The following is a 27,225-nucleotide window of genomic DNA, read 5'->3' as shown; positions in this document are numbered from 1 at the left end:
TATTACCCGACCCGTAAAACAGAAACCATTCACTGTAACTGAGACGGTTTCGCCTTCTAGTTCCCGAGAAACATAAGCCTGGACGAATTCACGGGGAGAGAGAGAGATTCAGACAAAAACTGAATAAACAAAAACTTCAGAAATGAACCAAACGAGACGAAAGAGACGATCCGATCCACCTCTCTCTAGTAGACTCGATTCCCTCTCGCCTGAGATGCCCTTTCCCTCCAAGTCACCTTCGCTTCTCTCTCCCCGCGTCAGAAACATCTTCTTACTCCTCACCTTCTGCTCCCTCACCTTCACCGTCTTCACCTACTGCACCTTCCGCCGCGACCAAATCTCCTCCATCGCTCGCTCCTTGCCTCTCTTCTCCACCCAGCGCCGCCACCTTCTCTTCTCCATCGCCGCCTCTCGCGACTCCTGGCTCCGCCGCAGCTCCTACGTCCGTCTCTGGTACTCCCCCGCCTCCTCCACCCGCGCCGTCGTCTTCCTCGATCGCGGCGCCGGCGGACTCGATCCCGATCTCCCTCCGGTAGTCGTCTCCCAAGACACCTCCAGGTTTCCCTACACCTTCCCCGGCGGTCTCCGATCGGCGATCCGCGTCGCTCGCGTCGTCAAGGAGACGGTTGATCGGGGAGATAACAAAGACGTGCGGTGGTTCGTGTTCGGAGACGACGACACCGTGTTCTTCGTGGACAATCTCGTGACGGTTTTGTCCAAGTACGACCACAGGAAGTGGTGGTACGTCGGAGGCAACTCGGAGTCTTACGATCAGAACGTGAGGTACTCGTTTGATATGGCCTTTGGTGGAGGAGGGTTCGCGATCAGCGCTTCGCTTGGGAAGGTTCTTGCTAGGGTTTTGGATTCTTGTTTGATGAGGTATGCGCATATGTATGGAAGCGACTCCAGGATCTTCTCTTGCTTAGCTGAGCTTGGTGTTGCGTTGACTCACGAGCCTGGGTTTCATCAGGTAAACAGACTTTCTATGTTTTGATAGTGATTGAGATATTGTCTATATTTGGAAAGTTTAGTTTGATAACTAAGTGTTACTTCACTTGCCTTGTTTGGTTGGGTTTTGGATAAAGTGTAGTTAGTGTCTGAACATTAATGTTTTCAAAAATGATTGAGATATAGTTCCATGGATGTCTGATTGATGAACAACAGAGAGTTTATATATTTGTAAAGTCTAGTTCAATAACTGAAGTGTTAGTTTACTTGCCTTGTTTGGTTGGTTTTGGATAAGTGTTGTTAGTGTCCGAAACATTCTATTTTCAACAATGATTGAGATATAGTTCCATGGTTGCTGATTGATGAACAACAGAGAGTTTCTATATTTGTAAAGTCTAGTTCAATAACTGAAGTATTAGGTTACTTGCCTTGTTTGGTTGTTTTTGTAAAAGTGTGGTTACTGTCTGAACATTAATATTTCCAACAACGATCGAGATATATAGTTACATTGATGCTGATTGATGAACAACAGAGAGTTTCTTTATTTGGAAAGTTTAACTCAAAAATTGAAGTATGGATTTACTTGTCTTGTTTGGTTGTTTTTGGACAAGTGTAGTCTACTATTTTCAATAATGATTGAGACATACTGTAGTTACATTGATGCTGAATTGCTGATTGATGACCAACATAGAATTTCTATATTTGGAAAGTTAACCTCAATAACTGAAGTTTTACTTTATTTGCCTTGTTTGGTTGTTTTTGGACAAGTGTAGTTACTCTCTGAACATTACTATATATGTGCTCTTTTTTTTTCGTAGATTGATGTAAGAGGGAACCTATTTGGACTGCTATGCGCGCACCCTTTAGCTCCACTGGTATCACTTCATCACCTGGACGCAGTGGATCCGTTCTTTCCAAAAACAAACCGGACCGAGTCCGTGGCTCGTCTCATCGGTGCCGCGAGTTTTGATTCCGCAAGGATATTGCAGCAGAGCGTGTGCTATGATTCTTCAAACATAGTGACTGTTTCGGTCGTGTGGGGTTACGCGATTCAAGTCTACGAAGGCAATAAACTCCTCCCGGATCTTCTCACCTTGCAAAAGACGTTTTCTACATGGAGGAGAGGGTCAGGAGTCAGAAGCAACTATATGTTCAGCACAAGAGAATATCCCAGAGATCCATGTGCCAGACCGCTCGTCTTTTTCTTGAATGGTGTAGGCTCAGATGAGACTGGTGGGACATGGAGTAGCTATAGGCTTCATAGTGTTGGAAATTGCCACAGAGCAGAAGCTGTTAAGCAACTACAACGCATCCGAGTTTTTTCTCGTAAGCTGAAACTTAATGTTGAACAGGTATAGTTTTATAAATACACTTTACTTCATTAAGTGTTTACCTTTAATTTGGCCAGATTGTAATCTTTTTTTTTTCTGAAATGAAATGGCAGATGAATCCGCCTCGCCGTCAATGCTGTGACATCTCATCGCCTTATAACACTTCAATGGTCATTAACATTAGGCAATGCATGCCTGATGAGCTAATTGCCATGGTCACCTAGTGTTTTTTTTCTCTTAACCATTCGCTTCAAGAATTAGCTAAACAGCGCCTGAGCCTAATATTCTACTGATGTAAATCAATGGCAGAATCCTGAGGTATGTTTATTCTTTTAATAGAAAATCGACTCTGCCTGAATCAACTATAACAACAGAACTTAATGTTTTTTTTTGTCTTGTAACTTGTAGGTGGGTTGGTTTTGTCTTCCAGACTAACTTCAGAAGTAAATGTCTTATAGAAGAGACCTGTTCAAAGGGTTGTGTATTTTCCACCAAGTTTGTTTCTTTGTCTTCCTTTTGGCCAAGGAGAAGAATAAAGCTCAGATCCTTCCTCTTGTATATACAGTTGTGCAGGCATTGATGTTTCTCATACTTCATCCTAAGTTTTGCGTTTTTTTTTGTCATGTGGTGAGAGTCGCTTTGCTCTTTGAATGTTACTCACTCAACCTTTGTTTTTTTTTTGTGTGTAACAACTGTAATATATCTAGAAAGCTTAGTTTATTTATTTGCTAAATACCAAAACATTATTCTTCATACTAACCCTGTGAAGCAGGATTACAGTAAATCACTTCTTTTGGAAATTGAGTTTACCGATGAAGAATGCGAAAAGAGAAGCCAATAGAATGGGGAAGGCAATGAGAATGATAGCTACAAGAGCCAAAGAATCATATCTGAAACCAAAATAGTCTTCCACGAAAGCTGAAACCTTCTTCTTCTCTCCAAATGCCATAACCTCATTCTCCATATCTCCATACTGAGATGTGAGCAATCCATTCAAAACCCATGACGTAGGGCTCAAGTAATACATCCATATCCACCATTTCGGAATGCTCTGCATATCCAATAAAATTCTCAACATGTTTTTATTTGTTACATAACTTAGAAGTTTGTCAGTCTTTTTAATTATCTTGGTTAGAAGATACTTACAGGTTTTGGAATGACATAACCAGCGAAGAGATTGACCATTGAGTAGAAGCCCGAACGGAGAGTAAAAGCAACGTGAATATTTGGGGTGATGACGACTAAAAGCATGCCAAAGTAGTTGAATATGAGCAACGCGCAGAAGACTGAGTAGAAGCTCCAAAACACTTTGTAGACCGAGAAGTGATAGCCAACCATAGGATATACGATTACCACACATAAAATAGACTGGACTAATGAGTATGGAATCTCAACCAACACCTACAAAATTAAGGCTTCAGCTCAATGCCAATGCTAGGTTTACTTTGTATTCCCTGTATGTGGATTGACTTTAGGAAAATGTGTTAACCTGTGCAAGGGAGTAGGCCCATGAGGTGTACATTTGAGCAAATCTTTCGCGGTAGAAGACATTTCTTTCGGTTGCAATGCAGAATAACACTGTAGAGCAGTTGTTTATTCCAGTGAAAAGAACCACCGTGTACATTGAGCCCAATACATTGAAAAGATCTTGTTGAGTGTTTCTGTCAAATAAGAAAAGTAAACACAGAGTTTGAGGAAAAAGAAACTTAAAAGAAAGATGAGAGGGAAGAGACTAACATTTTCTTAGCCTTTTGCCAGAACAAAAAGCCACAGATCACAGAGGTAAAACACATGAAAAGGATGCGAGTGAGATTGTAGGAAGGGTTTCTCCAATATGAGAGGTGTTGTTTCCATAGGCATGCCTTGAACTGTCCCCAACCCGTTTGAGCATATCGCATCGAGGAGGTAAGTTCTTCTGTTTCTGAAGATGTACCTCTCAGTTGCTCTATTACTATGTTGTTCTCTCTAAAACAAACATGTAATTAAGTAAGTTTCAAGCAAACAACAACCTAATTGTTTATAGACTTACTTAAACAAAGAAGATTCCTTGTAGATTTGGGCCAAATCAACACCAAGTTTGTCTTCTGATGATCTTGAAGTAATGTCTAGTAGCCAAGTGGCTGGATTAGTATTCTCTTTCATTTCCTGAACTCCAGGAATTCTCTGCAGTTGAAAAGTACTATTGTAAATAGTGAAAAAAAAAACAGTTTTAGTATACATATTATAGAAACTTTTACCATAAAGTATTCAATAACATTGTTTGAATGTTGTCCAAGAGGTCCATGATAGATAATCCTTCCTCCATATTTCATTAAAACCAGCTGCAATTGAATGTCACACATAAAGTAGTTTTTAAAAAAAAAAGTACACATCATGGGGATGTGTGCTATTTTCACTATTGTTACCTCATCAAATGCTTCAAATATATCAGTTCCCGGTTGGTGAATGGTGCAAACAACAGTTCTGCCAGTCTCTGTGATGTTCTTCACAGCTCTCATTACAATTGCAGCAGCTCTCGCATCTAATCCTGTGGTTGGTTCATCCATGAATATGATTGAAGGATTGGCAACAAGCTCCACAGCTATTGTTAGTCTCTTGCGTTGTTCTGTTGTTAAACCACTAACTCCAGGAAGTCCTACTATGGAATCTTTAATGTCCTCCAGCTCTATCGTCTCAAGAACTTCTCTTACTATTGCCTAAAAGAAAATACTCAGACGAGTCGGAGCTAAAAGGATATAATAATTTTTAGTTTCCCAACAGTGACTTACCCTCTTTGTTTCTGAGTTGATGCTAGAAGGAAGTCGAAGCCAAGCAGAGTATTCCAAGGACTCTTCTATGGTTAAATTAGGAGAGTGAATATCAAACTGCTCACAATAACCTGAAACCCTTGCAAAGGTTTCTTGAGCCTTACGGTAACCACCTACTTGGATCTCTCCTTCAATGTCACCGCGGGTTTTCCTTCCAGAAAGAACATCCATCAGAGTCGTTTTACCAGCACCACTCACACCCATTAGAGCAGTGAGAACACCAGGCTTGAATGCCCCTGTAACGTTAGAGAGGAGCTGCACCTTCTTGCCCTTTTAACAGAAACACATTTTAACACTTTTCTTTCTCTAAAGGTTCAAGAAGTTTTCAGTTTACCTGAGGAGTTTGGATGAAATAACAGACGTCTTGAAATGTGAAAGTAAGGGGCTTGAAAGGTAATGTATTTTTGGACTGGGAAGCAGCTTTAGAACTTGACTTATTATGGTTTCCTGAACTTTGACTGTTATCATCATCACTAGACACAATCGCACGAGACCTATTTGAAGCTGAAGTAACGGAAAAAAATCAATCACATACACTAACGTCTATCACTCACATTTTATATAAAAGATGGTTTGTGAGCTTACTCGTTAGAAATGTTAAAGCCATTACAAAAACAATATTGAAGAAGAATGCGAAGCCAATTAAAGCACCAAATGCACTCCAGTATGATTGGTCACCAAAGTTCAGCCCTCGAGCATCAAGAACTTCTTCCCCTAAGGTTCTGTTTCCAGATGTTCTCTAATGGTAATAGAGAGAGATGATTCAAATCAATAATGAACTAAAAATTTAGCTAGAAAATGTGAAAATTTTCTGAAGAATTGGTTACCTTACTCCACCGTGTAGAGAAAAACTCATTTGATGTTATAGCAATCTCAGCATATGACAATGGAGAGAGCCAGAAACCCCACTGAAGCCAAGCAGGCATACTACAATGAATCCTCCAAAAACATATTATGAAACGTGTGTTTCAAGTAACAGGACTTACGTTTTCGAAGGACGAATCCTCCGAATAATGAGAGAAGCACTACAGATACTGATCCAATTGTTGTGGCAAGAACGAAATCTCGAAAGGTGGCAGCTATAGCACGGAATATTGATATACATGAAAGGTGTAAAGCAAAGAAGATCAAGAACTGGCGAAAGAACCTGAAAGGAACATATAAAAAGAAATTTGAATTAGTAGATAAATTTATTGAATTGTACAACAAAATATGTCAGCGACGTCCACATAAAATTTTGTTACCTGCCAATATTAGGACTATAACCAATTACATAATATGTCAGCGACGTCCACATAAACGCTTCAAGAACTGAAATGGGTATCTTTAAAATAGCTGAAGGAACTGCATATGCCCAAGCAGGATAAAAGTACAACTCTTTTTGCTTGTAGAACACTGAAAGCCTTGAGATTGTTAGTGTGAGTTCTGGAAGTCCATCAGCAAGCATTTTAAAGATTGAAAAGAACAAAGAACCCATAAGATAATTAGCATTGATAACATCTCTTTTAGACCCAGTCCTTAGATAAACAGTCATTGTAATAGATCCAATGCAAATCAACTGCAGTAAAAAGGTAAATGGGTTTAGCATGAAATCGTTAAAACTAGTATAGGTTTTCTGGTAATGAAGAAATGAACTTACGAGTACAGACTTGAATACATAAACAAAAGAGTTTCGTTTCATCAGAAGAAACTCTCTCCTTGAGCAAGCTTTTAACATATCCCAGTTACTGAGTGAGTATTTTCTTAAGCATAAAGCATCTTTCTGAGCCTGAGACTTGTCAAATGTCTTGGAGAGTTCTTCTTGTTGTTGTAACCCAAGATCAGACTTCTTGAACCTCTCAATAAATGTGTCAATGGAGACATAACAATATGGTTTGTCTATGTGACACCAATACTGTTCTTGATCTTTCCTTGAGAGAACCTCCTGTAGAAACTCAGCAACAGATTTTCTTGTTGGACATTTAAATCCACAGTCTTCAAAGAATCTGCAAATATAATCCCTTGGACCAATGTAGATTATCTTTCCTTCTCCCATAAGAATCACATCGTCGAAAAGTTCAAATGTTTCTGGTGCAGGCTGAAGCAATGAAACCACTATGGTTCCTTCAGACAGATGTGCATAATGTTGGAGACAAGATACAATCTGGAACGTTGTTGAGCTGTCCAAACCATTTGATATTTCATCCATGAACAGAGTTTTGATTGGACCTACGATCGTTTCACCTGCAGATACATACCAAATATGAAGTTTGTCTTGAAAGACATTAGAACCAATGTGCATGTGAATGCTTAAGTACCTGTAGTTAATCTTCTCTTTTGGCCACCGGATATTCCTGGTCTTGAAGTATCTCCAACGCGTGTATCTGCACAGAGACTGAGTCCTAGGATCTGATAATAAAAACAAATGCATTAATAACTTCTGATAGGAAGAGAAAACACCTCTAAAAGTTACCATACCTTTAGGATATAATCAGTTTGCAGATTAGTCTTTGAACCTTCAATTGAAGCTGCCTGTCATGATATAAGATTGTTATTACAGTATTTCAAATTTGACTTCTTATTATTTTCATATTAAAGCATCATAGATTTTACCTTCATGTATGCATCTATGTCAGGATCAGGAACTATTCCTTTCAGTTTCTCCCTTCTACTAATCTCTTTCATAGTTTCTGTTATGGTAAAAATGTTTAATGCAACAAGAACTCACCAAAAAGAAATATATGGATAACTGTTTTCGTCACCTAAACGGCTTCCTGTGCCTTGAAAACATCCTGAAAAATCGAGTGTCTCTCTCACAGTAATCTCTGGAATATGTAGATCATTTTGACTTACATAAGTTGATGTTTTTTCAGGAACAAACTCTGATAATAAGTGACCGTTGTAACTAACGTCTCCTGTAGTCTGTGATGTGGAAGCAACTCATATGATTTGTGAACAAAACAACTCATATACATTCTTTCAGTGTTTGAATAAACAAAAACAAACCTTCAAAGAAGAGTCTAGACTTCCAGCTAGTGCAAGTAGCAGAGTGGTTTTACCACAACTAGGAGGACCAAGCAACAAAGTCATTCTGCAAACAAAACAAAAACAAAAACTTTTCTGTCTTTGAAAAGAAAGCCAAGATTTATGAGGAAGTGTTGTTTCAAGAATCTACCTTTTAGGCCTTATGATACCTCTGACGCCATTCAAGATGCTTATATTTTTTTCTTTCTTTAGACACATGATTCCCTGTCACAAAACCACCATTATGCATATAATTAATTACTAGATTTCCGAGATTAGGAAGTTAACGTGGAAACTTAAACAGTTGAATGAACACTTACAGATAGTCTGCTTGCAATAGCATTCCAAAGAGTTGGGAATGGCTTTCCATAAACTACCTCACACTCTGCTTCCACAAAAAGATCACTGAACCTCACTTCAATCGTCGGTAACTCGAGACCAACCCTACAAAAATATACGTGTGATTTTGAATCAAGGAACATGAATGCTATCTTTTGAATCAAGGAACAAAAAAAGAAGAAGAGATAAAGCAATCATAATCTTGAACCTTAAAACTTACTCATCGATTCTGTTCTTGATTTTTTGCAGTAGCCTGAGATGATCATCCTCAACATGTCTAATGAGATCATCAATAAAGAGATGTCTATCAAGATCCTCAAGTTTAGAAATATCCATGACTCGTCTCTCGTTTCTCTTCCCTTGTTCATCTCTATTCCAGAACAGAGCAGTAGTGATCCTCTCAAACGTGGGTAATCTCTCAATAGCAGCCCATTGAGAGCGAACCTCCTCAGCACCAACATTACCATTTTCATCTCCAGCTATTTGAGGCGTTGCCATTATTGGAAACAAGATTCTCGAAAAAATTCCGCGTTACAGAAGAAGTTATATAGAGATATGATCACAAGGAGAGGCGGATCCACGTTCGACCCTTGAATAATATATGCTGCATTTGTAGATAATAGCAGTTGGTCGGAATTACATATTCTGCCACCCCTAAGCCAGGTACGAAATCTTCAAAATGCACCTTACATATTTATTTTTATTTGTTTTTGTTGGGAATTTTATAATTTAACCCAACTATATGTGGAGAATAAACATGTGTAGTTAATGTCTAAACATTAATAAACATGTGCTCTTTTTCATAGATTGATGTAAGGTGGGAACCTATTTGGCCAGCTATGTGCGCACCCTTTAGCTCCATCGGTATCACTCCATCACTTGGACGCGGTTGATCCATTCTTTCCAAAAACAAACCAGACAGAATCCGTGGCTCGTCTCATCCGGGCTACGAGTTTGGATTCCGCAAGATTCTTCAAACACAGTGACTGTTTCGGTTGTGTGGGGTTACGCTATTCAAGTCTATAAAGGTAATAAACGTCTCCCGGAGTCTGTATTTCTTTTTAAATATGCAGAAATAATCAGCGAGATCTTTTCAGCATATTTGGCTCAATGAACTTCATTGCAACCGAACGCAATGTTTTCTACCGTCAAAGGTTTGCTCGGATGTATTCCTCATGGGCGTACTCATTTCTCAAGTTAAAAATGTTTTTATCAACTTTTACCTAATAGATCTTATAGCAAATCGCTTAGGCTACCACACCTAGCTATTATTAGATGCCAATATTTTTGTAGGATAGCATCCAGAGTTGAATCCTTTTCTGGCTTTGCAGGTGCTAGTTTAGATTCCATATTCACAACTCCAGTCCCTTTTTTTTTTGTAACTGAATAATATTAAAAAGGAAATAAAGGAAGCAAAGGGTCAGCCCATACATAAAACGTCTAGCCCATACAGTGGGTTGCGTCGACAAACGGAAATGAAGAAGAAGACAAAGGCCCGCTAATGGCCTGTTTAGCTAAAAGATCAGCATCTCTGTTCTGAGAACGAGAGATGTGAGAGAAACCGATAAACGCAAAGGAAGAGGAGAAGTGATCGATGTCCCGAAGGATCCCCCGAATCTCCTTGATCGATTGCTTGATGTTGATTGCTCGAATGAGCGTTGAGCAGTCGGAGAGGAAGACTATGTCGTTACTTCCTTTTGATGCTGCGGTTGAGATGCCGAGGCGGAGGGCCATGGCTTCCGCCACGAGAGGCGAAGAGACGAAATCTACTGTTTGCGATCCTGATCCGAGATGATGCGATTGTGAATCCATCAGCGTCCAGGCGAGTCCTGCTCGATTTGTTGTGGAGTTCCATGCGGCATCGGTTTTGCAAATGGTACACAACTCCAGTCCCTTCTATGTACTATAATCGTATATCCAATGACTGGTTACCATATGTCAGTCCACAAAATGTTTTTGAGCTGGTACAGTACTTTCTGCTAGTTGTTTATTTTTAATTACTGTGGGATGCTTATGATTACTTTGACGCCTAGTATTCACCAGAAGTTCCTCTTGAGATATAGATATGAGAGATTTTTCCTCTAGGACCTTAATTACGGCCATGCTTGGCTTCCAAGTCACTGTGTTCAAGACACTTTTTCAAGGTAGCTAATACTCTGACCTACGAATAAACATGCTATATGAAGAAATAAATCTCTATTTTTATCGCACAAAGAGTCGTAGCTTAACATTAACACCGTTTCAATCTTCCCATCGAGACTTGTCCCAAGTCTAGGAAGTGCCTGCATCCACTCTTTTGGGGACATTCATCGCAGATTTAAACCAAAAACACGAACACCCAAAGGAAGATTACCCGCAAGTCCTATAATCTCCTGATGAGCTCCTTGTAACCAGCTTTTGGGTACTTTTGATTAAAAGCAGATAGACAGAAATTTTCAAGAGATGAAAACATGGACAATCCACGTGGTAAATATGGTCGATCCACAGTTTAGTTAACTATACTTTTAAAACTTAAATGTGAATTTTTAAAAATTTGTTTATGGATTTTGGAGTTCTTCGAAATTTTCTTGAAGCTTAGTAATATTTTTGATTAAAATAAAGTGTATTAAAATGAGCACCATTTAAAAATATATATTAAAATGAACAGAATAATTAACTAAAGTATTAAATTGGGTAACAAAAATTAGATATTAAAAAGTTTAACAAAGTTTATGGAATTTTCTCTCATATGCATATATATATATATAAAGCTCTGTTATTGGTATATCACACATATTATTAATGTATGGAAGTTCTTTTGTAAAAGCTCTGTTATTGGTTTTTTTTTTTTTGAACAAACGCAACTTTCATTCCTACTAAAGAGTTTAGACCCCAAGGTTGGGAGTCATTACAGACATAGCTAGAGCAGATTTCGCCACAGAATCCGCTTCAGCATTGAAGTTACGGGAAATAAAATTAAAGGAAATTACATCAAAGAAGTTTAAGAAGTGATAGATATCAAACATGATACCGAACAGTTCAGGTTGTGTCCCTCCCTTCTTCAAGAGCTTGATCAAGGAAAGGGAATCAGATAGAACTGCCAGGGATCGGACGTTTGAATAGACAGCAAGCGCAACCGCTCGGTGGACAGCAATGGCCTCAGCCATTAACGCTGATGAAACATGGTCATGGGCTTCTGAAACAGTGGTGAGATTTCGATCATTAGCTCCCGAGAAGACTACTCCCACACCGCATCCTCCAGATGTAACATCCCAAGCTGCATCTACTTTACACACGAGTATCGCAGGTGGGAACGTCGGAGGGGGGCGTAGTGAAACAGAGTGATGATGATCCGGTGACAGCGAGTTCAGTGATGGATCTTTACTTCCTGCTTGAGCATCATTCCATTCTTTAGCATCTTTAATACTTTTAAGCACAATCTCCTGTGCAGTAAATACTCTGTTCTCAAACACCAACTTATTTCTTGCTTTCCACAAGTTCCAGATTACCCAGGGCCATAGGGGAGCGTTTAAACCTATTGGTGGCAGGGGAACAAAGTTCTTCCCCTGTTTGATGAGTTCAGCCGCAGTAACAACGGAGCCTGATGGTCGATGTGTAGTTGGTAGGAGACTCCATACCTCCTCTGCTATAGGACAATTGAGAAAAACGTGCAGGTCATCTTCATGGATGCCGCATTTCTTGCAATTGAAGCTCTGCACTCCCCTTCTCTCTAGATTAGCGCTGACCGGAATAGCTTTTCTTGCAACTCTCCACAGAAAGTCCTTCACCTTGGGGCTCGTTTTGATGTTCCATATGTCTCTCAGCCAATTTACTGGCTCATTAGCCTCCAGGGTTGTGTTATCTGCAGTCATACCCAAACCATATCCAGTTTTAGTGGTATATTCACCTGATTTTTCTCTGAGCCAGATAACTGTATCCGGGGACTGTATCGAACTCGTTTTTATACGCAAAATATGGTCCTCATACTGAGGTAAGATCCTTCTGATTTCTTCAAGATTCCACTTGTTTGTGAGAGGGCACAGGAGGTCTTTAACCTTCAAGGACTGATCTGAGCTACTCGCCGGTCCTATCGGTCGTAATGGAGCTTCAAAGGAGAGCCATGGATCATCCCATATCCTAATTGTCTCTCCATCCCCCACTGCCCAGCTGATGCCCTTTTTGAGTATTTCCCTTCCTGCTAGGATACTCTTCCATCCATGAGAGGCTGAGACCGGGATTGGAGCATCTAGAAAGAGCTGGTCTCTAGAGTACTTTCCCAAGAGAACCCGAGACAGAAGAGACTGTGGATCCTTGATCAAGCGCCAACCTATTTTAGCAAGCAAGGCATCATTAAAGGTTTCAATATCCCGGAATCCGAGTCCTCCTGCATACTTAGGGAGTGCCATAGTGTCCCACGAGACCCAACACATTTTCTTTTTCTCCGGATTTGCATCCCACCAAAACCTCGTAAGGAGCGACTGAATTTGTCTACAGAGAGACACAGGGAGTTTAAAACAAGACATAGCGTAGCAGGGCATGGCAGCAAGGACCGATTTGAGCATAACTTGTTTCCCCGCTCCGGAGAGAAACCTCGCTGTCCAGCTATGTGCCTTTTGCCTAATCCTGTCCAAGATAGATGCAAAGATATCGCGCTTCCTGCGTCCAAACTGCTCCGGTAATCCAAGATATTTGCCAATACCTCCCTCCATAGAGATCTCCATCATTTCCTTAACTCGTGCCCGAGTGGCAGCAGGAGTTTTGGCCGAGAAAGTAATGGCTGACTTTTGGGGATTAATCTTCTGTCCCGACACTGCTTCGTAAGTAGCCAGAATCTGTTATTGGTATATCATACGTATAACGTGTTATTAATATATAGAATTCCTTTTGTATATTTCATAAATATCACAAAATCATATCCTACACGTTTAGCAAATCAAACAATTATATATTATTCTGACCATAACGCGCTCACATGTTTGGAGGATCAAGCAGCCCGTAGGATCCGTCGTTATATTTATTCTTACGTAGTCAACAATTTTACACGGTTCCATCTCTTATTCGACAGGCTGTGTGGCATGGCAATATCATAGATATCTTCTGGCCAGAAGCAACTCTTTTGTTATATATTATCCTATTTATGGAGTTTGATGTGTTGTACCCTTGAAGATCGTTTTCTCCAAAAATAGTTGGGTTGAATATGACTTAGTGTCTGACATGCCATGTTCCACTTTCCATGTTATTTGGCAGTTGAATTTTCAACTGCTCTTCAAATCAAACCCGACTCTTGGTACTTACCTACCTTGTTTGAAGCAGACAAGAACTACACAAAATAGGTACTTACTTTCAACTGTGTAAGAACCCTCGTTGATTCCAGCCGCAATCATTGAATCTTTTCTCCAAATCAAGAGAATTTCTTTAAACATTGCACCATTTTTTTAAATATTTTTTTCAACGCTCACCCAATTTTTTCATTCATTTATTTTCTTGTGTTTGTTCAGAGTTGATCCATGCTCGTGGGGCTTCGCATTAAGACCTCTAACTTCTGTCCATGTCGTGAAGCCCCCACTTGGGTTGTGATCATTTCTATATATAACTTCTTCTGTAACGTAGAATCTTTTTGGGAATCTTGTTTCCAATAATGACAACGCCTCAAATAGTTGGAGATGAGAATGGTAATGTTGGTGATGAGGAGGTTCGCTCTCAATGGGCTGCTATTGAGAGATTACCAACGTTTGAAAGGATCACTACTGCTCTGTTCTGGAACAGAGATGAACAAGGGAAGAGAAACGAGAGACGAGTCATGGATGTTTCTAAACTTGAAGATCTTGATAGACATCTATTTATTGATGATCTCATTAGACATGTTGAGGATGATAACCTCAGGTTACTGCAAAAAATCAAGAAGAAAATCGATGAGTAAGTTTCAAGGTTCAAGACTTTTTACTTTTTTTTTTTGAGTATGTTATTTTATTATGGTTCTGTCCTTGTTCCATGTCTATATGTTAGAAAATGTAAATATTATTGGTGTCTATATCAGTCTCATGTATATTTTTGTAGGGTTGGTCTCGAGTTACCGACGATTGAAGTGAGGTTCAGTGATCTTTTTGTGGAAGCAGAGTGTGAGGTAGTTTATGGAAAGCCCATCCCAACTCTTTGGAATGCTATTGCAAGCAGACTATCTGTAAGTGAGATTGAATCCTTTTTAAATTTCCACGTGTAGCACAAAAAAATTTCCACGTTAATGTCCCAATCTTGGACTTCTTGTAACTAATCATGTTCATTATGGTGATTTTGTGACAGAGAGTCATGTGTTTAAAGAAAGAAAAAAACATAAGCATCTTGAATGGCGTCAGTGGTATCATAAGGCCTAAAAGGTAGAATCTTGAAACAACACTTCCTCATAAATCTTGGCTTTCTTTACAAAGACAGAAAAGTTTTTGTTTTTGTTTTGTTTGCAGAATGACTTTGTTGCTTGGTCCTCCTAGTTGTGGTAAAACCACTCTGCTACTTGCACTAGCTGGAAGACTCGACCCTTCTTTGAAGGTATGTTTTTGTTAATTCAATCACTTAAACAATGTATATAAGTTGTTTTGTTCAAAAATCAAATGAGTTGCTTCCACCTTACAGACTACAGGAAACGTTAGTTACAACGGTCACTTATTATCAGAGTTTGTTCCTGAAAAAACATCAAACTATGTAAGTCAAAATGATCTACATATTCCAGAGATTACTGTGAGAGAGACACTCGATTTTTCAGGATGCTTCCAAGGAACAGGAAGCCGTTTAGGTGAGCAAAACAATTATCCATATATTTCTTTTTGCTGAGTTTTTGTGGCATTAAACTTTTATTGCCATAACAGAAACTATGAAAGAGATTAGTAGAAGGGAGAAACTGAAAGGAATAGTTCCTGATCCTGATATAGATGCATACATGAAGGTAAAAAGCTATGATGCTTTAATATGAAAATAATAAGAAGTCTAATTTTAAATAATAACAATCTTATATCATGACAGGCAGCTTCAATTGAAGGTTCAAAGAATAATCTGCAAACTGATTATATCCTAAAGGTATGTTAATTCAGAGGTGTTTTCTGTTCTTAACAGAAGTTATTAATGCGTCTGTTTTTATTATCAGATCCTAGGACTCAGTTTCTGTGCAGATACACGCGTTGGAGATACTTCAAGACCAGGAATATCTGGTGGCCAAAAGAGAAGATTAACTACAGGTACTTAAGCATTCACATGCACATTGGTTCTAATGTTCACATGCACATTGGTTCTAATGTCTTTCAAAACAAACTTCATATTTGGTATTGTATCTGTTATCTACTGCAGGTGAGACGATCGTAGGTCCAATCAAAACTCTGTTCATGGATGAAATATCCAATGGTCTTGATAGCTCAACAACGTTCCAGATTGTATCTTGTCTCCAACATTATGCACTTCTGTCTGAAGGAACCATAGTGGTTTCATTGCTTCAACCTGCACCAGAAACATTTGAGCTTTTCGACGATGTGATTCTTATGGGAGAAGGAAAGATAATCTACATTGGTCCAAGGGATTATATTTGTAGATTCTTTGAAGACTGTGGATTTAAATGTCCAACAAGAAAATCTGTTGCTGAGTTTCTACAGGAGGTTCTCTCAAGGAAAGATCAAGAACAGTATTGGTGTCACATAGACAAACCTTATTGTTATGTGTCCATTGACTCATTTATAGAGAGGTTCAAAAAGTCTGAGCTTGCGTTACTACAACAAGAAGAACTCTCCAAGAAACATGACAAGTCTCAGGCTCAGAAGGATGCCTTATGCTCAAGGAAATACTCACTTAGTAACTGGGAGATGTTAAAAGCGTGCTCAAGGAGAGAGTTTCTTCTGATGAAACGAAACTCTTTTGTTTATGTTTTCAAGTCTGGATTGGTAAGTTCATGGCTTTCTTTACCAGAAAATTTGTACTTGTTTTAACATTACATGCTAAAACCCTTTTACTGCAGTTGATTTGCATTGGATCTATTGCAATGACGGTTTATCTAAGGACTGGTTCTAAAAGAGATGTAGTGCATGCTAATTATCTTATGGGTTCTTTGTTCTTTTCAATCTTTAAAATGCTTGCTGATGGACTTCCAGAACTCACACTAACAATTTCAAGGCTTTCAGTGTTCTACAAGCAGAAAGAGTTGTACTTTTATCCTGCTTGGGCTTATGCAGTTCCTTCAGCTATTTTAAAGATACCCATTTCATTTCTTGAAGCTTTTATGTGGACGTCGTTGACATATTATGTCATTGGTTATAGTCCTGATATTGGCAGGTAACAACATTCACAAACATGTTTTGTACAATTCAAGAAATTTATCCGCCAATTCAATTATCTTTTTATATGTTCCTTTCAGGTTCTTTCGCCAGTTCTTGATCTTCTTCGCTTTACACCTTTCATGTATATCAATGTTCCGTGCTATAGCTGCCACCTTTAGAGATTTTGTTCTTGCCACAACAATTGGAACAGTCTCTGTAGTGCTTCTCTCATTATTCGGAGGATTCGTCCTTCGAAAACGTAAGTCTTGTTACTTGAAACACACGTTATGTTTTTGGAGGATTCATTGTAGTATTGTCCTTTTATATTTCAGCCTCTATGCCTGCTTGGCTTCAGTGGGGTTTCTGGTTGTCTCCATTGTCATATGCTGAGATTGGTCTAACCTCAAATGAATTTTTCTCTACACGATGGAGTCAGGTAACCAATTCTCTAGAAAACTTTCACATTTTCTAACTAATTTTTAAATCATAATATATCCTTATTGTCTCATTATTGATTTGTATCTATTACTACTATTAGACAACATCTGGAAACAGAACGTTAGGGGAAGAAGTTCTTGATGCTCGAGGGCTGAACTTTGGTGATCAATCTTACTGGAGTGCATTTGCTGCTTTAATTGGCTTGGCATTCTTCTTCAATATTATTTTTGTACTGGCTTTGACATTTCTAAAGGGTAAGTTCAAAAGATATCTTTTATATAATATGTGAGTGCAATGGCGTTAGTATACGCATATGAGGACTGATCTTTACTTGACATTTCAGCATCAAATAGGTCTCGCGCGATTGTGTCTGGTGATGATAACAGTCAAAGTTCAGGAAACCACAATAAGTCAAGTTCTAAAGTTGCTTCCCAGTCCAAAAATGCATTACCTTTCAAGCCCCTTACTTTCACATTTCAAGACGTCTGTTATTTCGTCCAAACTCCTCAGGTAAACTGAGTATCTAAAAACTTATTGAACCCTTTAAACAAAAGACAAGAGTTAGAATGTGTTGTGGTGGCTCTTGTTTCTGTTAAAAGGGCAAGAAGGTGCAGCTCCTCTCTAACGTTACTGGGGCATTCAAGCCTGGTGTTCTCACTGCTCTAATGGGTGTGAGTGGTGCTGGTAAAACAACTCTGATGGATGTTCTTTCTGGAAGGAAAAGCCGCGGTGAAACTGAAGGAGAGATCCAAGTAGGTGGTTACCGTAAGGTTCAAGAAACCTTTGCAAGGGTTTCAGGTTACTGTGAGCAGTTTGATATTCACTCTCCCAATTTAACCATAGAAGAGTCCTTGGAATACTCTGCTTGGCTTCGACTTCCTTCTACCATCAACTCAGAAACAAAGAGGGTAAGTCATTGTTTGGAAGCTAAAATAGAATATTGTCTTAGCTCCCACTTGTCTGCGTATTTGCTTTTAGGCAATAGTCAGAGAAGTTCTTGAGACAATAGAGCTGGAGGGTATTAAAGATTCCATAGTAGGACTTCCTGGAGTTAGCGGTTTGACAACAGAACAACGCAAGAGACTAACAATAGCTGTGGAGCTTGTTGCAAATCCTTCAATCATATTCATGGATGAACCAACCACAGGATTAGATGCAAGAGCTGCTGCGATTGTGATGAGAGCTGTGAAGAACATCACAGAGACTGGCAGAACTGTTGTTTGCACCATTCACCAACCGGGAACTGATATCTTTGAAGCATTTGATGAGGTAACAATAGTGAAAATAACACACATCCCCATTTTAAAAGTCTCTTTTCTAATAGTATTATGTGACATTTAACTGCAGCTGGTTTTGATGAAAAATGGAGGAAGGATTATCTATCATGGACCTCTTGGACAACATTCAAGCAATGTTATTGAATACTTTATGGTAAATTATCAATAAGATATACTATAACTATTTTTTCTTCATTATTTACAATAGTAATTTACAACTGCAGAGGATTCCTGGAGTTCCGGAAATGAAAGAGAACACTAATCCAGCAACTTGGTTACTAGACATTACATCTAGATCATCAGAAGACAAACTTGGTGTTGACTTGGCCCAAATATACAAGGAATCTTCTTTGTTTAAGTAAGTCTATCAACACTTGAGATGTTGTTTTGTTTTTGATACTTACTTATTTTTCTTTGTTTTTTAGGGAGAACAACATAGTCATAGAGCAAATGAGAGGTACATCTTCAGAAACAGAAGAACTAACCTCCTCGACGCGATATGCTCAAACGGGTTGGGAACAGTTCAAGGCATGCCTATGGAAACAACAACTCTCTTATTGGAGAAACCCTTCCTACAATCTCACTCGCATCCTCTTCATGTGTTTTACCTCTGTGATCTGTGGCGTTTTGTTCTGGCAAAAGGCTAAGAAAATGTTAGAATCTCTTCCCTCTCATCTTTCTTTTAAGTTTCTTTGTTCCAATACTTTGTGTTTACCTTTCTTCTTTGCAGAGACACTCAACAAGATCTTTTCAACGTATTGGGATCAATGTACACGGTAGTTCTTTTCACTGGAATGAACAATTGCTCTACAGTGTTATTCTGCATTGCAACCGAAAGAAATGTCTTCTACCGTGAAAGATTTTCTCAAATGTACACCTCATGGGCCTACTCCCTTGCACAGGTTAACACATTTTCTCAAATCAAATCCATACAGTGGAGTAATAGATAAACTGAAGCCTTAACTTTTTGTAGGTGTTGGTTGAGATTCCATACTCATTAGTCCAGTCTATATTGTGTGTGGTAATATTATATCCTATGGTTGGCTATTACTTCTCGGTGTACAAAGTGTTCTGGAGCTTCTACGCTGTCTTCTGCACGTTGCTCATTTACAACTATTTTGGCATGCTTTTAGTCGTCATCACCCCAAACATTCACGTTGCTTTTACTCTCCGTTCGGGTTTCTACTCAATGGTCAATCTCTTTGCTGGTTATGTCATCCCAAAACCTGTAAGTACCTCTTACCAAGAGAGAGAGAAAAATATACAAATGTATAAGAGTTTTGTTGATTGATATGCAGAGCATTCCGAAATGGTGGATTTGGATGTATTACTTGAGCCCTACGTCATGGGTTTTGAATGGATTGCTCACGTCTCAGTATGGTGATATGGAGAATGAGGTAATAGCGTTCGGAGAGAGGAAGAAGGTTTCAGATTTCGTGGAAGATTATTTTGGTTTCAGATATGATTCTTTGGCTCTTGTAGCTATCGTTCTCATTGCCTTTCCCATTCTCTTAGCATCTCTTTTTGCATTCTTCATCGGTAAACTCAATTTCCAAAAGAAGTGATTCTTATAATCCTGCTTCACAGTGTCAGTATGAAGAATAACGTTTTGGTATTTAGCAAATAAATAAATTAAGCTTTCTAGATTTATTACAGTTGTGCCCAGAGAAAAAAAAATGGTTGAGTACTATAATGGAGTATGAGAAACATCGATGCCTGCACAACTGTATATACAGAGGAATGATTTATAGTAGTCTTACGTTGGCAAATGTAGTTCACAGGTTCAGTATGAAGAAGAATGTTTTGGCATTTAGAAAACTCAGGTTCTGTAGGTTTAGTAAACAAAACGTTTTTGGAACCCTTTGGTACACAATCATATTTCAAAATGGGGAGAAGAGACTTACATGTTCTTAGCTTTTTGCCAGAAGAAAAGGCCACATATTTGATCTTTGAATCGATGTTGTAGGGAAGTCGAAGCCAAGCAGAATATTTTAAAGACTCTTCCACTGTTATATGAGGAGAATGAATATCAAACTGTTCACAGAACCTGATACTCGTGCAAATGTTTCTTGAACCTTAGGTTATCTTCCAATAAACCTATCACTTTACTTTTTAATACCATGAATGATCTATATACGTAATTCATAAAAGCACTTCAATCGTATCTTGTATAAGAAGGTACATTTGTTAGTCGAGCGTGGAGGTGAGGTCACCATGTGATGCAGCGTCGACCTGACCACCGCTGGTCCCGCCATGTACCTTGGTTAGTTCACGTGTTTTCTAATTTCCACGGACAAACATTAAATCGTTTTTGTTGTTATTATATTTTGTTTCCGTCTCCTTTTAATATGGTCGATGCACCTGATATTTTTTTTCCTCCCGTGACAATATAAATGCTTTAGAAAGTGATTAGCATCATCAACTTCAAACTTATTGATTCTTCGAATGTCGGTCGTTAGAATTTTCAAATATCGAGGAAAACAACACACAACTCTTAAAAGCTCTCTTTTTATTATTAGTTTATTACTCACGCTAGAAACACCTCAAGATAGTTCTATTATTATAAATTTTAAAAGATCCAAATCGAATAGAGTAGCAATTGCAAATAAGTGTGAAACAACACAACTCCTGATTAGAATAGGTGTAAAAACGTTTAAAACATATCTGAATGAATTTAACTAGGAAAGCTCTTACTTCTAGATGTGGGCTACGTGGCTATATTTATTTAACAATCACAGAGTATATATTTGAAGCATTTGTGTAATTTTGTTACAAATACTCATATAAAAGTGTCTTGATTAGTTCAAGTATAAGGTGCGGCAGAAGAAAGTAAAAGGATTCAAAATAATACTAACTGGTGTCCTATGCAGTTGATATTAGGCCTGTTCGTTTGGTTGCCGCAGGTTTCTGCGTCGGCGTCAGCGTCGGCGTCGGCGTCAGTGGCAGCGTCAAACTCGTTTGGTTGTTGTTCGTTTCGTAGACGCTGACGCCGACGCCGACGCTGACGCAGTCATAGATTGTTGTTCGTTTCGAAGACGCAGATAGTTGACGCTGACGCTGACGCCGACACAGGAAACAAATTTGAATGATGTTCGTTTGATAGACGCTGCGGTTATTTTCATTTATTCATTATTTTATTTTAAAAATTGTAAAATTATATTTTAAATAAATAAAATATAGTTTAAATATGTTTATATCCATAAAAATATTATGTTTACTTGGTAATAAATTTTTGTTCAAATATACAAATATAACAATATTTTTGTCATAAAACTAAATCATACATTTACATGAGTTAATATATTAAAATAATAAAATAAAATTTAACTAAATAATTAATCACAGTTAATATATTAATATTTTGAGTATTTTAACTAAATCATTTTCAATGCTAAAACTATGAAATTTAATTTGGGTAAAATCCATAAAATATATATTTAATGTGAAATTTTTAACTGATTTTATTTAATTTAGTTTAGGAATTTTTACATAAACCAAACTTAGTTCAAACAAACAAGAGAGCAAAAAAATATCATATATAGTTATAAATTTTTATAATTGTATTTTAAATAAATAAAATGTAGTTTAAATATATTTACATCTATAAAAATGTTAAAAATCTATAAATTTGTATCTGTTTGTATACTAATCTGTTCTCTCCAATAATGTCAGTCTGATTTGCTTTTTCATTAGAAAAATTTGTATTTTAAATTTGTTTCCATGGGATACACATACACTAAAAAGAAATAGATGAGATTTGAAACAAAATTATGTTCTTTGATACAGATTTTCCAATACAATGACAAGTTTCTTTGTACAACAAGAGAATAATGAAAAAAGATCACATAGTCTGAGCAAGCTGGAGAAGAACAATGGTAGTCTGAGCAAGCTTGAGACAATTCAAACATCTAGACTATCACAACAGACCTCGAGCAGCAGTCTGAGCTTGAGAGGGTCTGAGCTTGAGAGTCTGAACTTGAGAGACCTGTAAAAAGATAGAAAAAATATGCAATGAGACTAAATAAACAGTCTGATAGAAGAAGTGCAGAACCAAACGCAAAGACAACACAAGACACCATCACTAGCATCAAACAGTATGATACTCAACAAGAAGCAACCACAACTTACTAAACAAAAAGCAAACAAGAAGAAACAACTTACTTGAGTGGGTCTGAGCTTGGAGAGAGTTTGATATGAGAGAGCCAATACTCGGATGGCTTACCAAGGATGAATCTGCAGCACAGAAAACAGTAACATAAGACACAAGTAAAAAGTTACTAAAGATCACAAGAACAGCAAAGATAACATACGGAACTTCAAGGGAAACACCAAAATAGTATACAAACATTTCTTAAACATTTGTCCATCTTCCTGATCACTAGAAGAAAAAATAAAACAGTCTTAACTCTTACAATAGAGTGAGACCCAAAGCTCTTACAATAGAGTGAGAGACAAAGCTTTAGAACAGAGAATCAGTCTCAAGAAACAGTGTGAGCTTGAGAGAGAGAGAGAGCTGAGTCTCTCACCGTAAACTTGGAGAGGCGTGGGAGAAGAGAGAGAGAGAGAGCTGGAGAGTGTGAGCTTGAGAAGAGAGAGCCTGCAAAAAAAAAATAGAAAAGGAAAATACTTTAAGTACAGTGGTAATGCAACAAGCTCTTTTCATGTCAATGAGACAAACTCTCGGAAGTACAGACAGAAACCATACCAACAAGATTGATAAGACATCAGTACTTATAATACAGCCTTTGAACTAACAAAAGGTTAACGACACAAGATTAACGATGAGAGACGAAGCTAGAGACGAGGCTTACTGCAAACACCAAACAAGAGAAACCCATCAAACATATGAATAGCAAAACCCAACAAAGACATGAGCTTTATGTAAGAGGAACTCACAAACCCACACATGAACAAAACATAAGCTTAGAACCGAGATGGAGAGCTTGAGAGAGATGGAGAGCTCGAGATGGAGAGAGGGTCGAGAGCTTGAGAGAGGTGGAGAGCGAGCTTGAGATGCGTTGGAGATGGAGAGATCTCCAGATGCGTCTGTGGAGGAGACGAGGGAGCTCGAGAGGCGTCGTCTGTGGAGGAGAAGAGAAAGCTCGATATGGGTTTGGTCGAAGCTCAAAGAGAGGTCTAAGCTCGAGGACGAAGAGATGAGAGAGCTCGAGGTCTGAGTCTATCAGAGAAGAGAGAGAGAGCTCGAAGTCTTCGTCAATCGGAGAAGAGAGAGAGCTCGAGGTCTGTGTCCTGCATCTATCGGAGAAGAGAGCTCGTGGTGGTGGTCTGTGAATGGAAGAGAGAGCTTGTGGTCTGTGAATGGAAGAGGAAGAGAAGAGAAGATATGCTGCGTCAATTGGAGAACAAGATGCGTCAATTAGGGTTAGGTTTATTGGTAAATAGTAAAAAATATTAAGGGCAAAATTGTAAATTACCAGTCTAGCCGCATCATTTATGTCGCGGACGCGAGATTTTTCGGCGTCAGACGCAGGCTTCGGCGTTAGACGCAGCAGATCGACGCAGGTACCAGCGTCAATCAAACGAACAAGATTTCCGAAAAAGATCGCCGCAGCCGCAGACGCAGGTACCTGCGGCGACCAAACGAACAGCACTATTACAGTCTTTTTTTCTGGAACATATTATTCTACAGTCTACACTTTCAAAATTTAAATTAAATGTATGACGTAAGAAAAAATCAATGTTTTGGGTTGGCTACACTAGCAATAGTTGCATGATTGCATTTGTAATTTTGCAAACCCAAACGGCTAATTTTATCAAAAGTCTTTCTCACTTCATGCGTTCACATTTACACCAGCCAACGGTATCCAAAGAGGCTTGTCACTGATATTTGAAGTTTGGCAAACGACAAAGAGCAAAACTGGACAAAATTTTCCAAAAAATATTACTTCACTCTAAAATAGTTCCTACACATTTACCATTTTAAACAGGAGTAATATTTTACAAATATACTATCTACCACTCTAAAACATTACCTACGCAAATTAAAATATATATTTACTAATTAATCAACTTTAACAATGAATTAAGATGTCAAAAAAGAAGAAATCTACCTTTCAGAATTGACTATAATTATATGTTGTATTGGTATATGTTTGTTATATGTTACACCTAAATATTACTTGGCTTGACCTGATTACTTATTGGCCAATTCACGTCTTTCAAGTTCATAATTGTCATCACTGATTCTATCGATTCTTCGCCAATATTCAATATCGTTATGTCTTCTGAGTGACTTATTTGCAAAGAAAGCCCTTAAAATTGTTTTATCACGGTGCCACTTTTAAAAGTATAAGGTCACATAGTTTATAAGGATCAACGAAATGTACTTGTGGTCGATTACTCACACATATAGTACTCAACATGCGTTGTTTGGTCAAGTGATTTCTATCGTCGAGGCTCATGCTATAAGTAAGTACTCTTATTCAAACTCGTATCAATCTAAACGCAAAAACTACATATAAGCAACAACAAGAAGAGTATTTAAAATTCAATACATGGATTTCAGTAGTTGTATATCAAATAGAATAATCATTATCAACCCATAATTTCATACAATGCATTATAAATTCGATTCAAATCATGTTTTCATAAATACACACAATTTGGCTGGTAAAAGAAACATATTGGCTGGTTTCTCACACGTATCATGTCGACATCAAAAAGAAAACATTTCCACGTATAGCGGTATAGGGGTAAGTTTCCTCGTAACGACAAGCACATTTGTAATAGATTTTTCTTTTTTTCATATAATTATTATTTTTATAAAAGGAAGAAGAAAGTCACGGAGATGGAACATGATTCTCCACTTTATCACCCATTCGTTGCTCTACTATTCCACTTTTCCACTATTATTCTTCTTCGTCTCCTTCTTCTTACTTAACCCATAAGCCACCAAGCCAAAACAGAGCAACGCATACACAAATGGCTTCTCCTCCTCCCTTCTTCTTCCTTATTTTCCTCTCCATCGTCACCGCCGTCAAATTACCTCTCACTCATTTCTCCCACAACACAGACCAATCACCCAACAATGACCCTTACCTCGCTCTCCGCCGTCTCGCCGACTCCTCCATCACCAGAGCCCAACAGCTCAAACAACCCAGCTCCATCAAACCCAACGAAGATCCTCTCTTCGCCTCCTCCTCCGCCGCCGTGAAATCCCCACTTACTCCCAAAAGCTACGGCGGATACTCAGTCTCTCTCAGCTTCGGCACGCCGTCGCAAACCATCCCTTTCGTATTCGATACCGGAAGCAGCCTCGTCTGGTTCCCTTGCACCTCAAGGTATCTCTGCTCCGGCTGCAATTTCCCGGGTCTGGATCCGACCCGGATCTCCAAATTCGTCCCCAAGGACTCTTCCTCCTCACGCGTCATCGGGTGCCAGAATCCGAAATGCAGATTCCTATTCGGATCCGATGTTAAATGCAGAGGATGCCACCCGAGTACCCGTAACTGCACCGTCGCTTGTCCACCGTACATTCTCCAATACGGATTAGGATCAACGGCTGGGATTTTACTATCCGAAACACTCAATTTCGCGGATCTAACCGTACCCGATTTCGTCATCGGATGCTCTATTCTCTCGACCCGACAACCCGCTGGTATCGCCGGGTTCGGACGAGGACCCGAGTCGGTCCCTTCGCAGATGAATCTCAAGAGATTCTCTCACTGCTTGGTCTCCCGTCGGTTCGACGACACGAAAGTCAGCACCGATCTGGATCTGGATACCGGGTCGGGTCATAAAACCGGGTCAAAAACTCCGGGTCTCAGCTACACGCCGTTTCGTAACAACCCGAACGCCTCCTCCAACGCTGCGTTTCTCGAGTACTACTACCTTAGTCTCCGTCGAATCTACGTCGGAAGCAAGCGCGTGAAGGTTCCCTACAAGCTCTTAGCGCCCGGACCCGACGGAAACGGAGGATCCATCGTCGATTCCGGGTCCACGTTCACTTTCATGGAGCGACCCGTTTTCGAGCTCGTCGCCGAGGAATTCGCGGCGCAGATGTCGAATTACAGCCGGGAAAAGGAGCTGGAGAAGATCACCGGACTCGGGCCGTGCTTCAACATCTCCGGCGAGGGATCAGTGACGGTGCCGGAGTTAACGTTCGAGTTCAAAGGCGGAGCGAAAATGGAGTTGCCGTTGTCTAACTACTTCACGCTCGTCGGAAGCGTTGATAGCGTCTGTTTAACGGTGGTTTCTGATAACACGGTTAGTACCGCCGGTGGTGGTCGGAGAGGTCCGGCGATTATTCTCGGGAGCTTTCAGCAACAGAACTATCACGTGGAGTATGACTTGGAGAATGACAGGTTTGGGTTCGCGAGGAAGAAGTGCAGCCCGTGAGTTCCCAGGGGTGAATTTGGAAATTTGACTTTTTAAAAAAAATTAAACCAATTTTATGATTTAATTTCTTTTCCAGATAAAAAGGTTGTTAAAATGTTTGTAACTATGAGAAATATATTAAGTAGTAAAATAAAATTTCAAATTTAGCTTGTGATTAATTGGATGCTAAAAGTTGTGGACGATGGAAACCAACATGTGAAGCATATAGGCATTATGCCTTGTCGGAAAAAAGAAGAAGATGGATGCATGCTGCTAATACAGTGATACCACGTCGATGTCCGTTGGCAGAAAATAACCAAACCAGCCCATTATACATTCCATTAATGACAGGAAAGAAAGTTGCACACTTGCACCTCCTACTCATGCCAGCTACAGAAAGTACCTAAGATTGAGATATTTTATGTTTTAATAATGTGATTGCTATTGGTTTATGTTTCTGGCGCGATCAGTGTAA

The 27,225-nt window shown here is 39.0% G+C and overlaps 3 protein-coding genes, 1 long non-coding RNA gene and 1 pseudogene across 7 annotated transcripts; 3 read left to right on the top strand and 2 right to left on the bottom strand.

Moving 5' to 3' along the window:
• Positions 1–38: 38 nt before the first annotated feature.
• Positions 39–3,003, top strand: LOC108848926 (uncharacterized). Its single transcript, XM_056996614.1, has 4 exons — positions 39–970; positions 1,767–2,300; positions 2,393–2,597; positions 2,688–3,003. Exons 1-3 carry the CDS (start codon positions 143–145, stop codon positions 2,501–2,503), a joined length of 1,473 nt encoding a protein of 490 aa, XP_056852594.1. The 5' UTR covers positions 39–142; the 3' UTR covers positions 2,504–2,597; positions 2,688–3,003.
• Positions 3,004–3,063: 60 nt separating this feature from the next.
• On the bottom strand, positions 3,064–9,001 carry LOC108848925 (ABC transporter G family member 43-like; annotated as a pseudogene).
• Positions 9,002–10,164: 1,163 nt separating this feature from the next.
• Positions 10,165–20,061, top strand: LOC108849115 (ABC transporter G family member 42-like). 2 transcript variants are annotated; one of them, XM_018622623.2, is made up of 24 exons: positions 10,165–10,304; positions 13,655–13,740; positions 13,906–14,323; positions 14,465–14,588; positions 14,708–14,781; positions 14,866–14,950; positions 15,035–15,194; positions 15,268–15,344; positions 15,422–15,475; positions 15,543–15,633; positions 15,743–16,326; positions 16,401–16,714; positions 16,797–16,957; positions 17,031–17,134; positions 17,237–17,390; positions 17,480–17,646; positions 17,736–18,044; positions 18,115–18,405; positions 18,484–18,567; positions 18,638–18,771; positions 18,839–19,066; positions 19,144–19,315; positions 19,387–19,641; positions 19,712–20,061. In XM_018622623.2, exons 3-24 carry the CDS (start codon positions 14,046–14,048, stop codon positions 19,976–19,978), a joined length of 4,167 nt encoding a protein of 1,388 aa, XP_018478125.1. In that variant the 5' UTR covers positions 10,165–10,304; positions 13,655–13,740; positions 13,906–14,045; the 3' UTR covers positions 19,979–20,061. The 2 variants fall into 2 exon arrangements, with proteins under 2 accessions (XP_018478125.1, XP_056852592.1); XM_056996612.1 differs by lacking the exons at positions 10,165–10,304; positions 13,655–13,740; positions 13,906–14,323; ... (1 more) ...; positions 14,708–14,781; positions 14,866–14,950 and having other exon boundaries at positions 15,039–15,103; positions 15,165–15,194.
• A 2,089-nt stretch (positions 20,062–22,150) lies between these two features.
• LOC108838890 (uncharacterized) lies at positions 22,151–24,020 on the bottom strand. Of its 3 annotated transcripts, XR_008939875.1 has the most exons (4): positions 23,849–24,020; positions 23,310–23,760; positions 22,575–22,646; positions 22,151–22,398 (listed from the first exon to the last, which is right to left on the bottom strand). It is a non-coding gene; the product is annotated as an uncharacterized LOC108838890 (long non-coding RNA). The 3 variants fall into 3 exon arrangements; XR_008939876.1 differs by lacking the exons at positions 22,151–22,398; positions 22,575–22,646 and adding an exon at positions 23,101–23,223; XR_008939874.1 differs by lacking the exons at positions 22,151–22,398; positions 22,575–22,646 and having other exon boundaries at positions 23,101–23,760.
• A 1,207-nt stretch (positions 24,021–25,227) lies between these two features.
• On the top strand, positions 25,228–26,925 carry LOC108855835 (probable aspartyl protease At4g16563). Its single transcript, XM_018629749.2, has one exon. The coding sequence runs from the start codon at positions 25,356–25,358 to the stop codon at positions 26,769–26,771; it is 1,416 nt and encodes a 471-aa protein (XP_018485251.2). The 5' UTR covers positions 25,228–25,355; the 3' UTR covers positions 26,772–26,925.
• Positions 26,926–27,225: the final 300 nt, after the last annotated feature.

This window comes from Raphanus sativus, unplaced genomic scaffold (genome assembly GCF_000801105.2).
Source record: "Raphanus sativus cultivar WK10039 unplaced genomic scaffold, ASM80110v3 Scaffold0285, whole genome shotgun sequence".
NCBI lineage: Eukaryota > Viridiplantae > Streptophyta > Magnoliopsida > Brassicales > Brassicaceae > Raphanus > Raphanus sativus.
The sequence above is the reverse complement of the archived record's forward strand: the minus strand, read 5'-3'. Positions and strand labels throughout refer to the sequence as shown.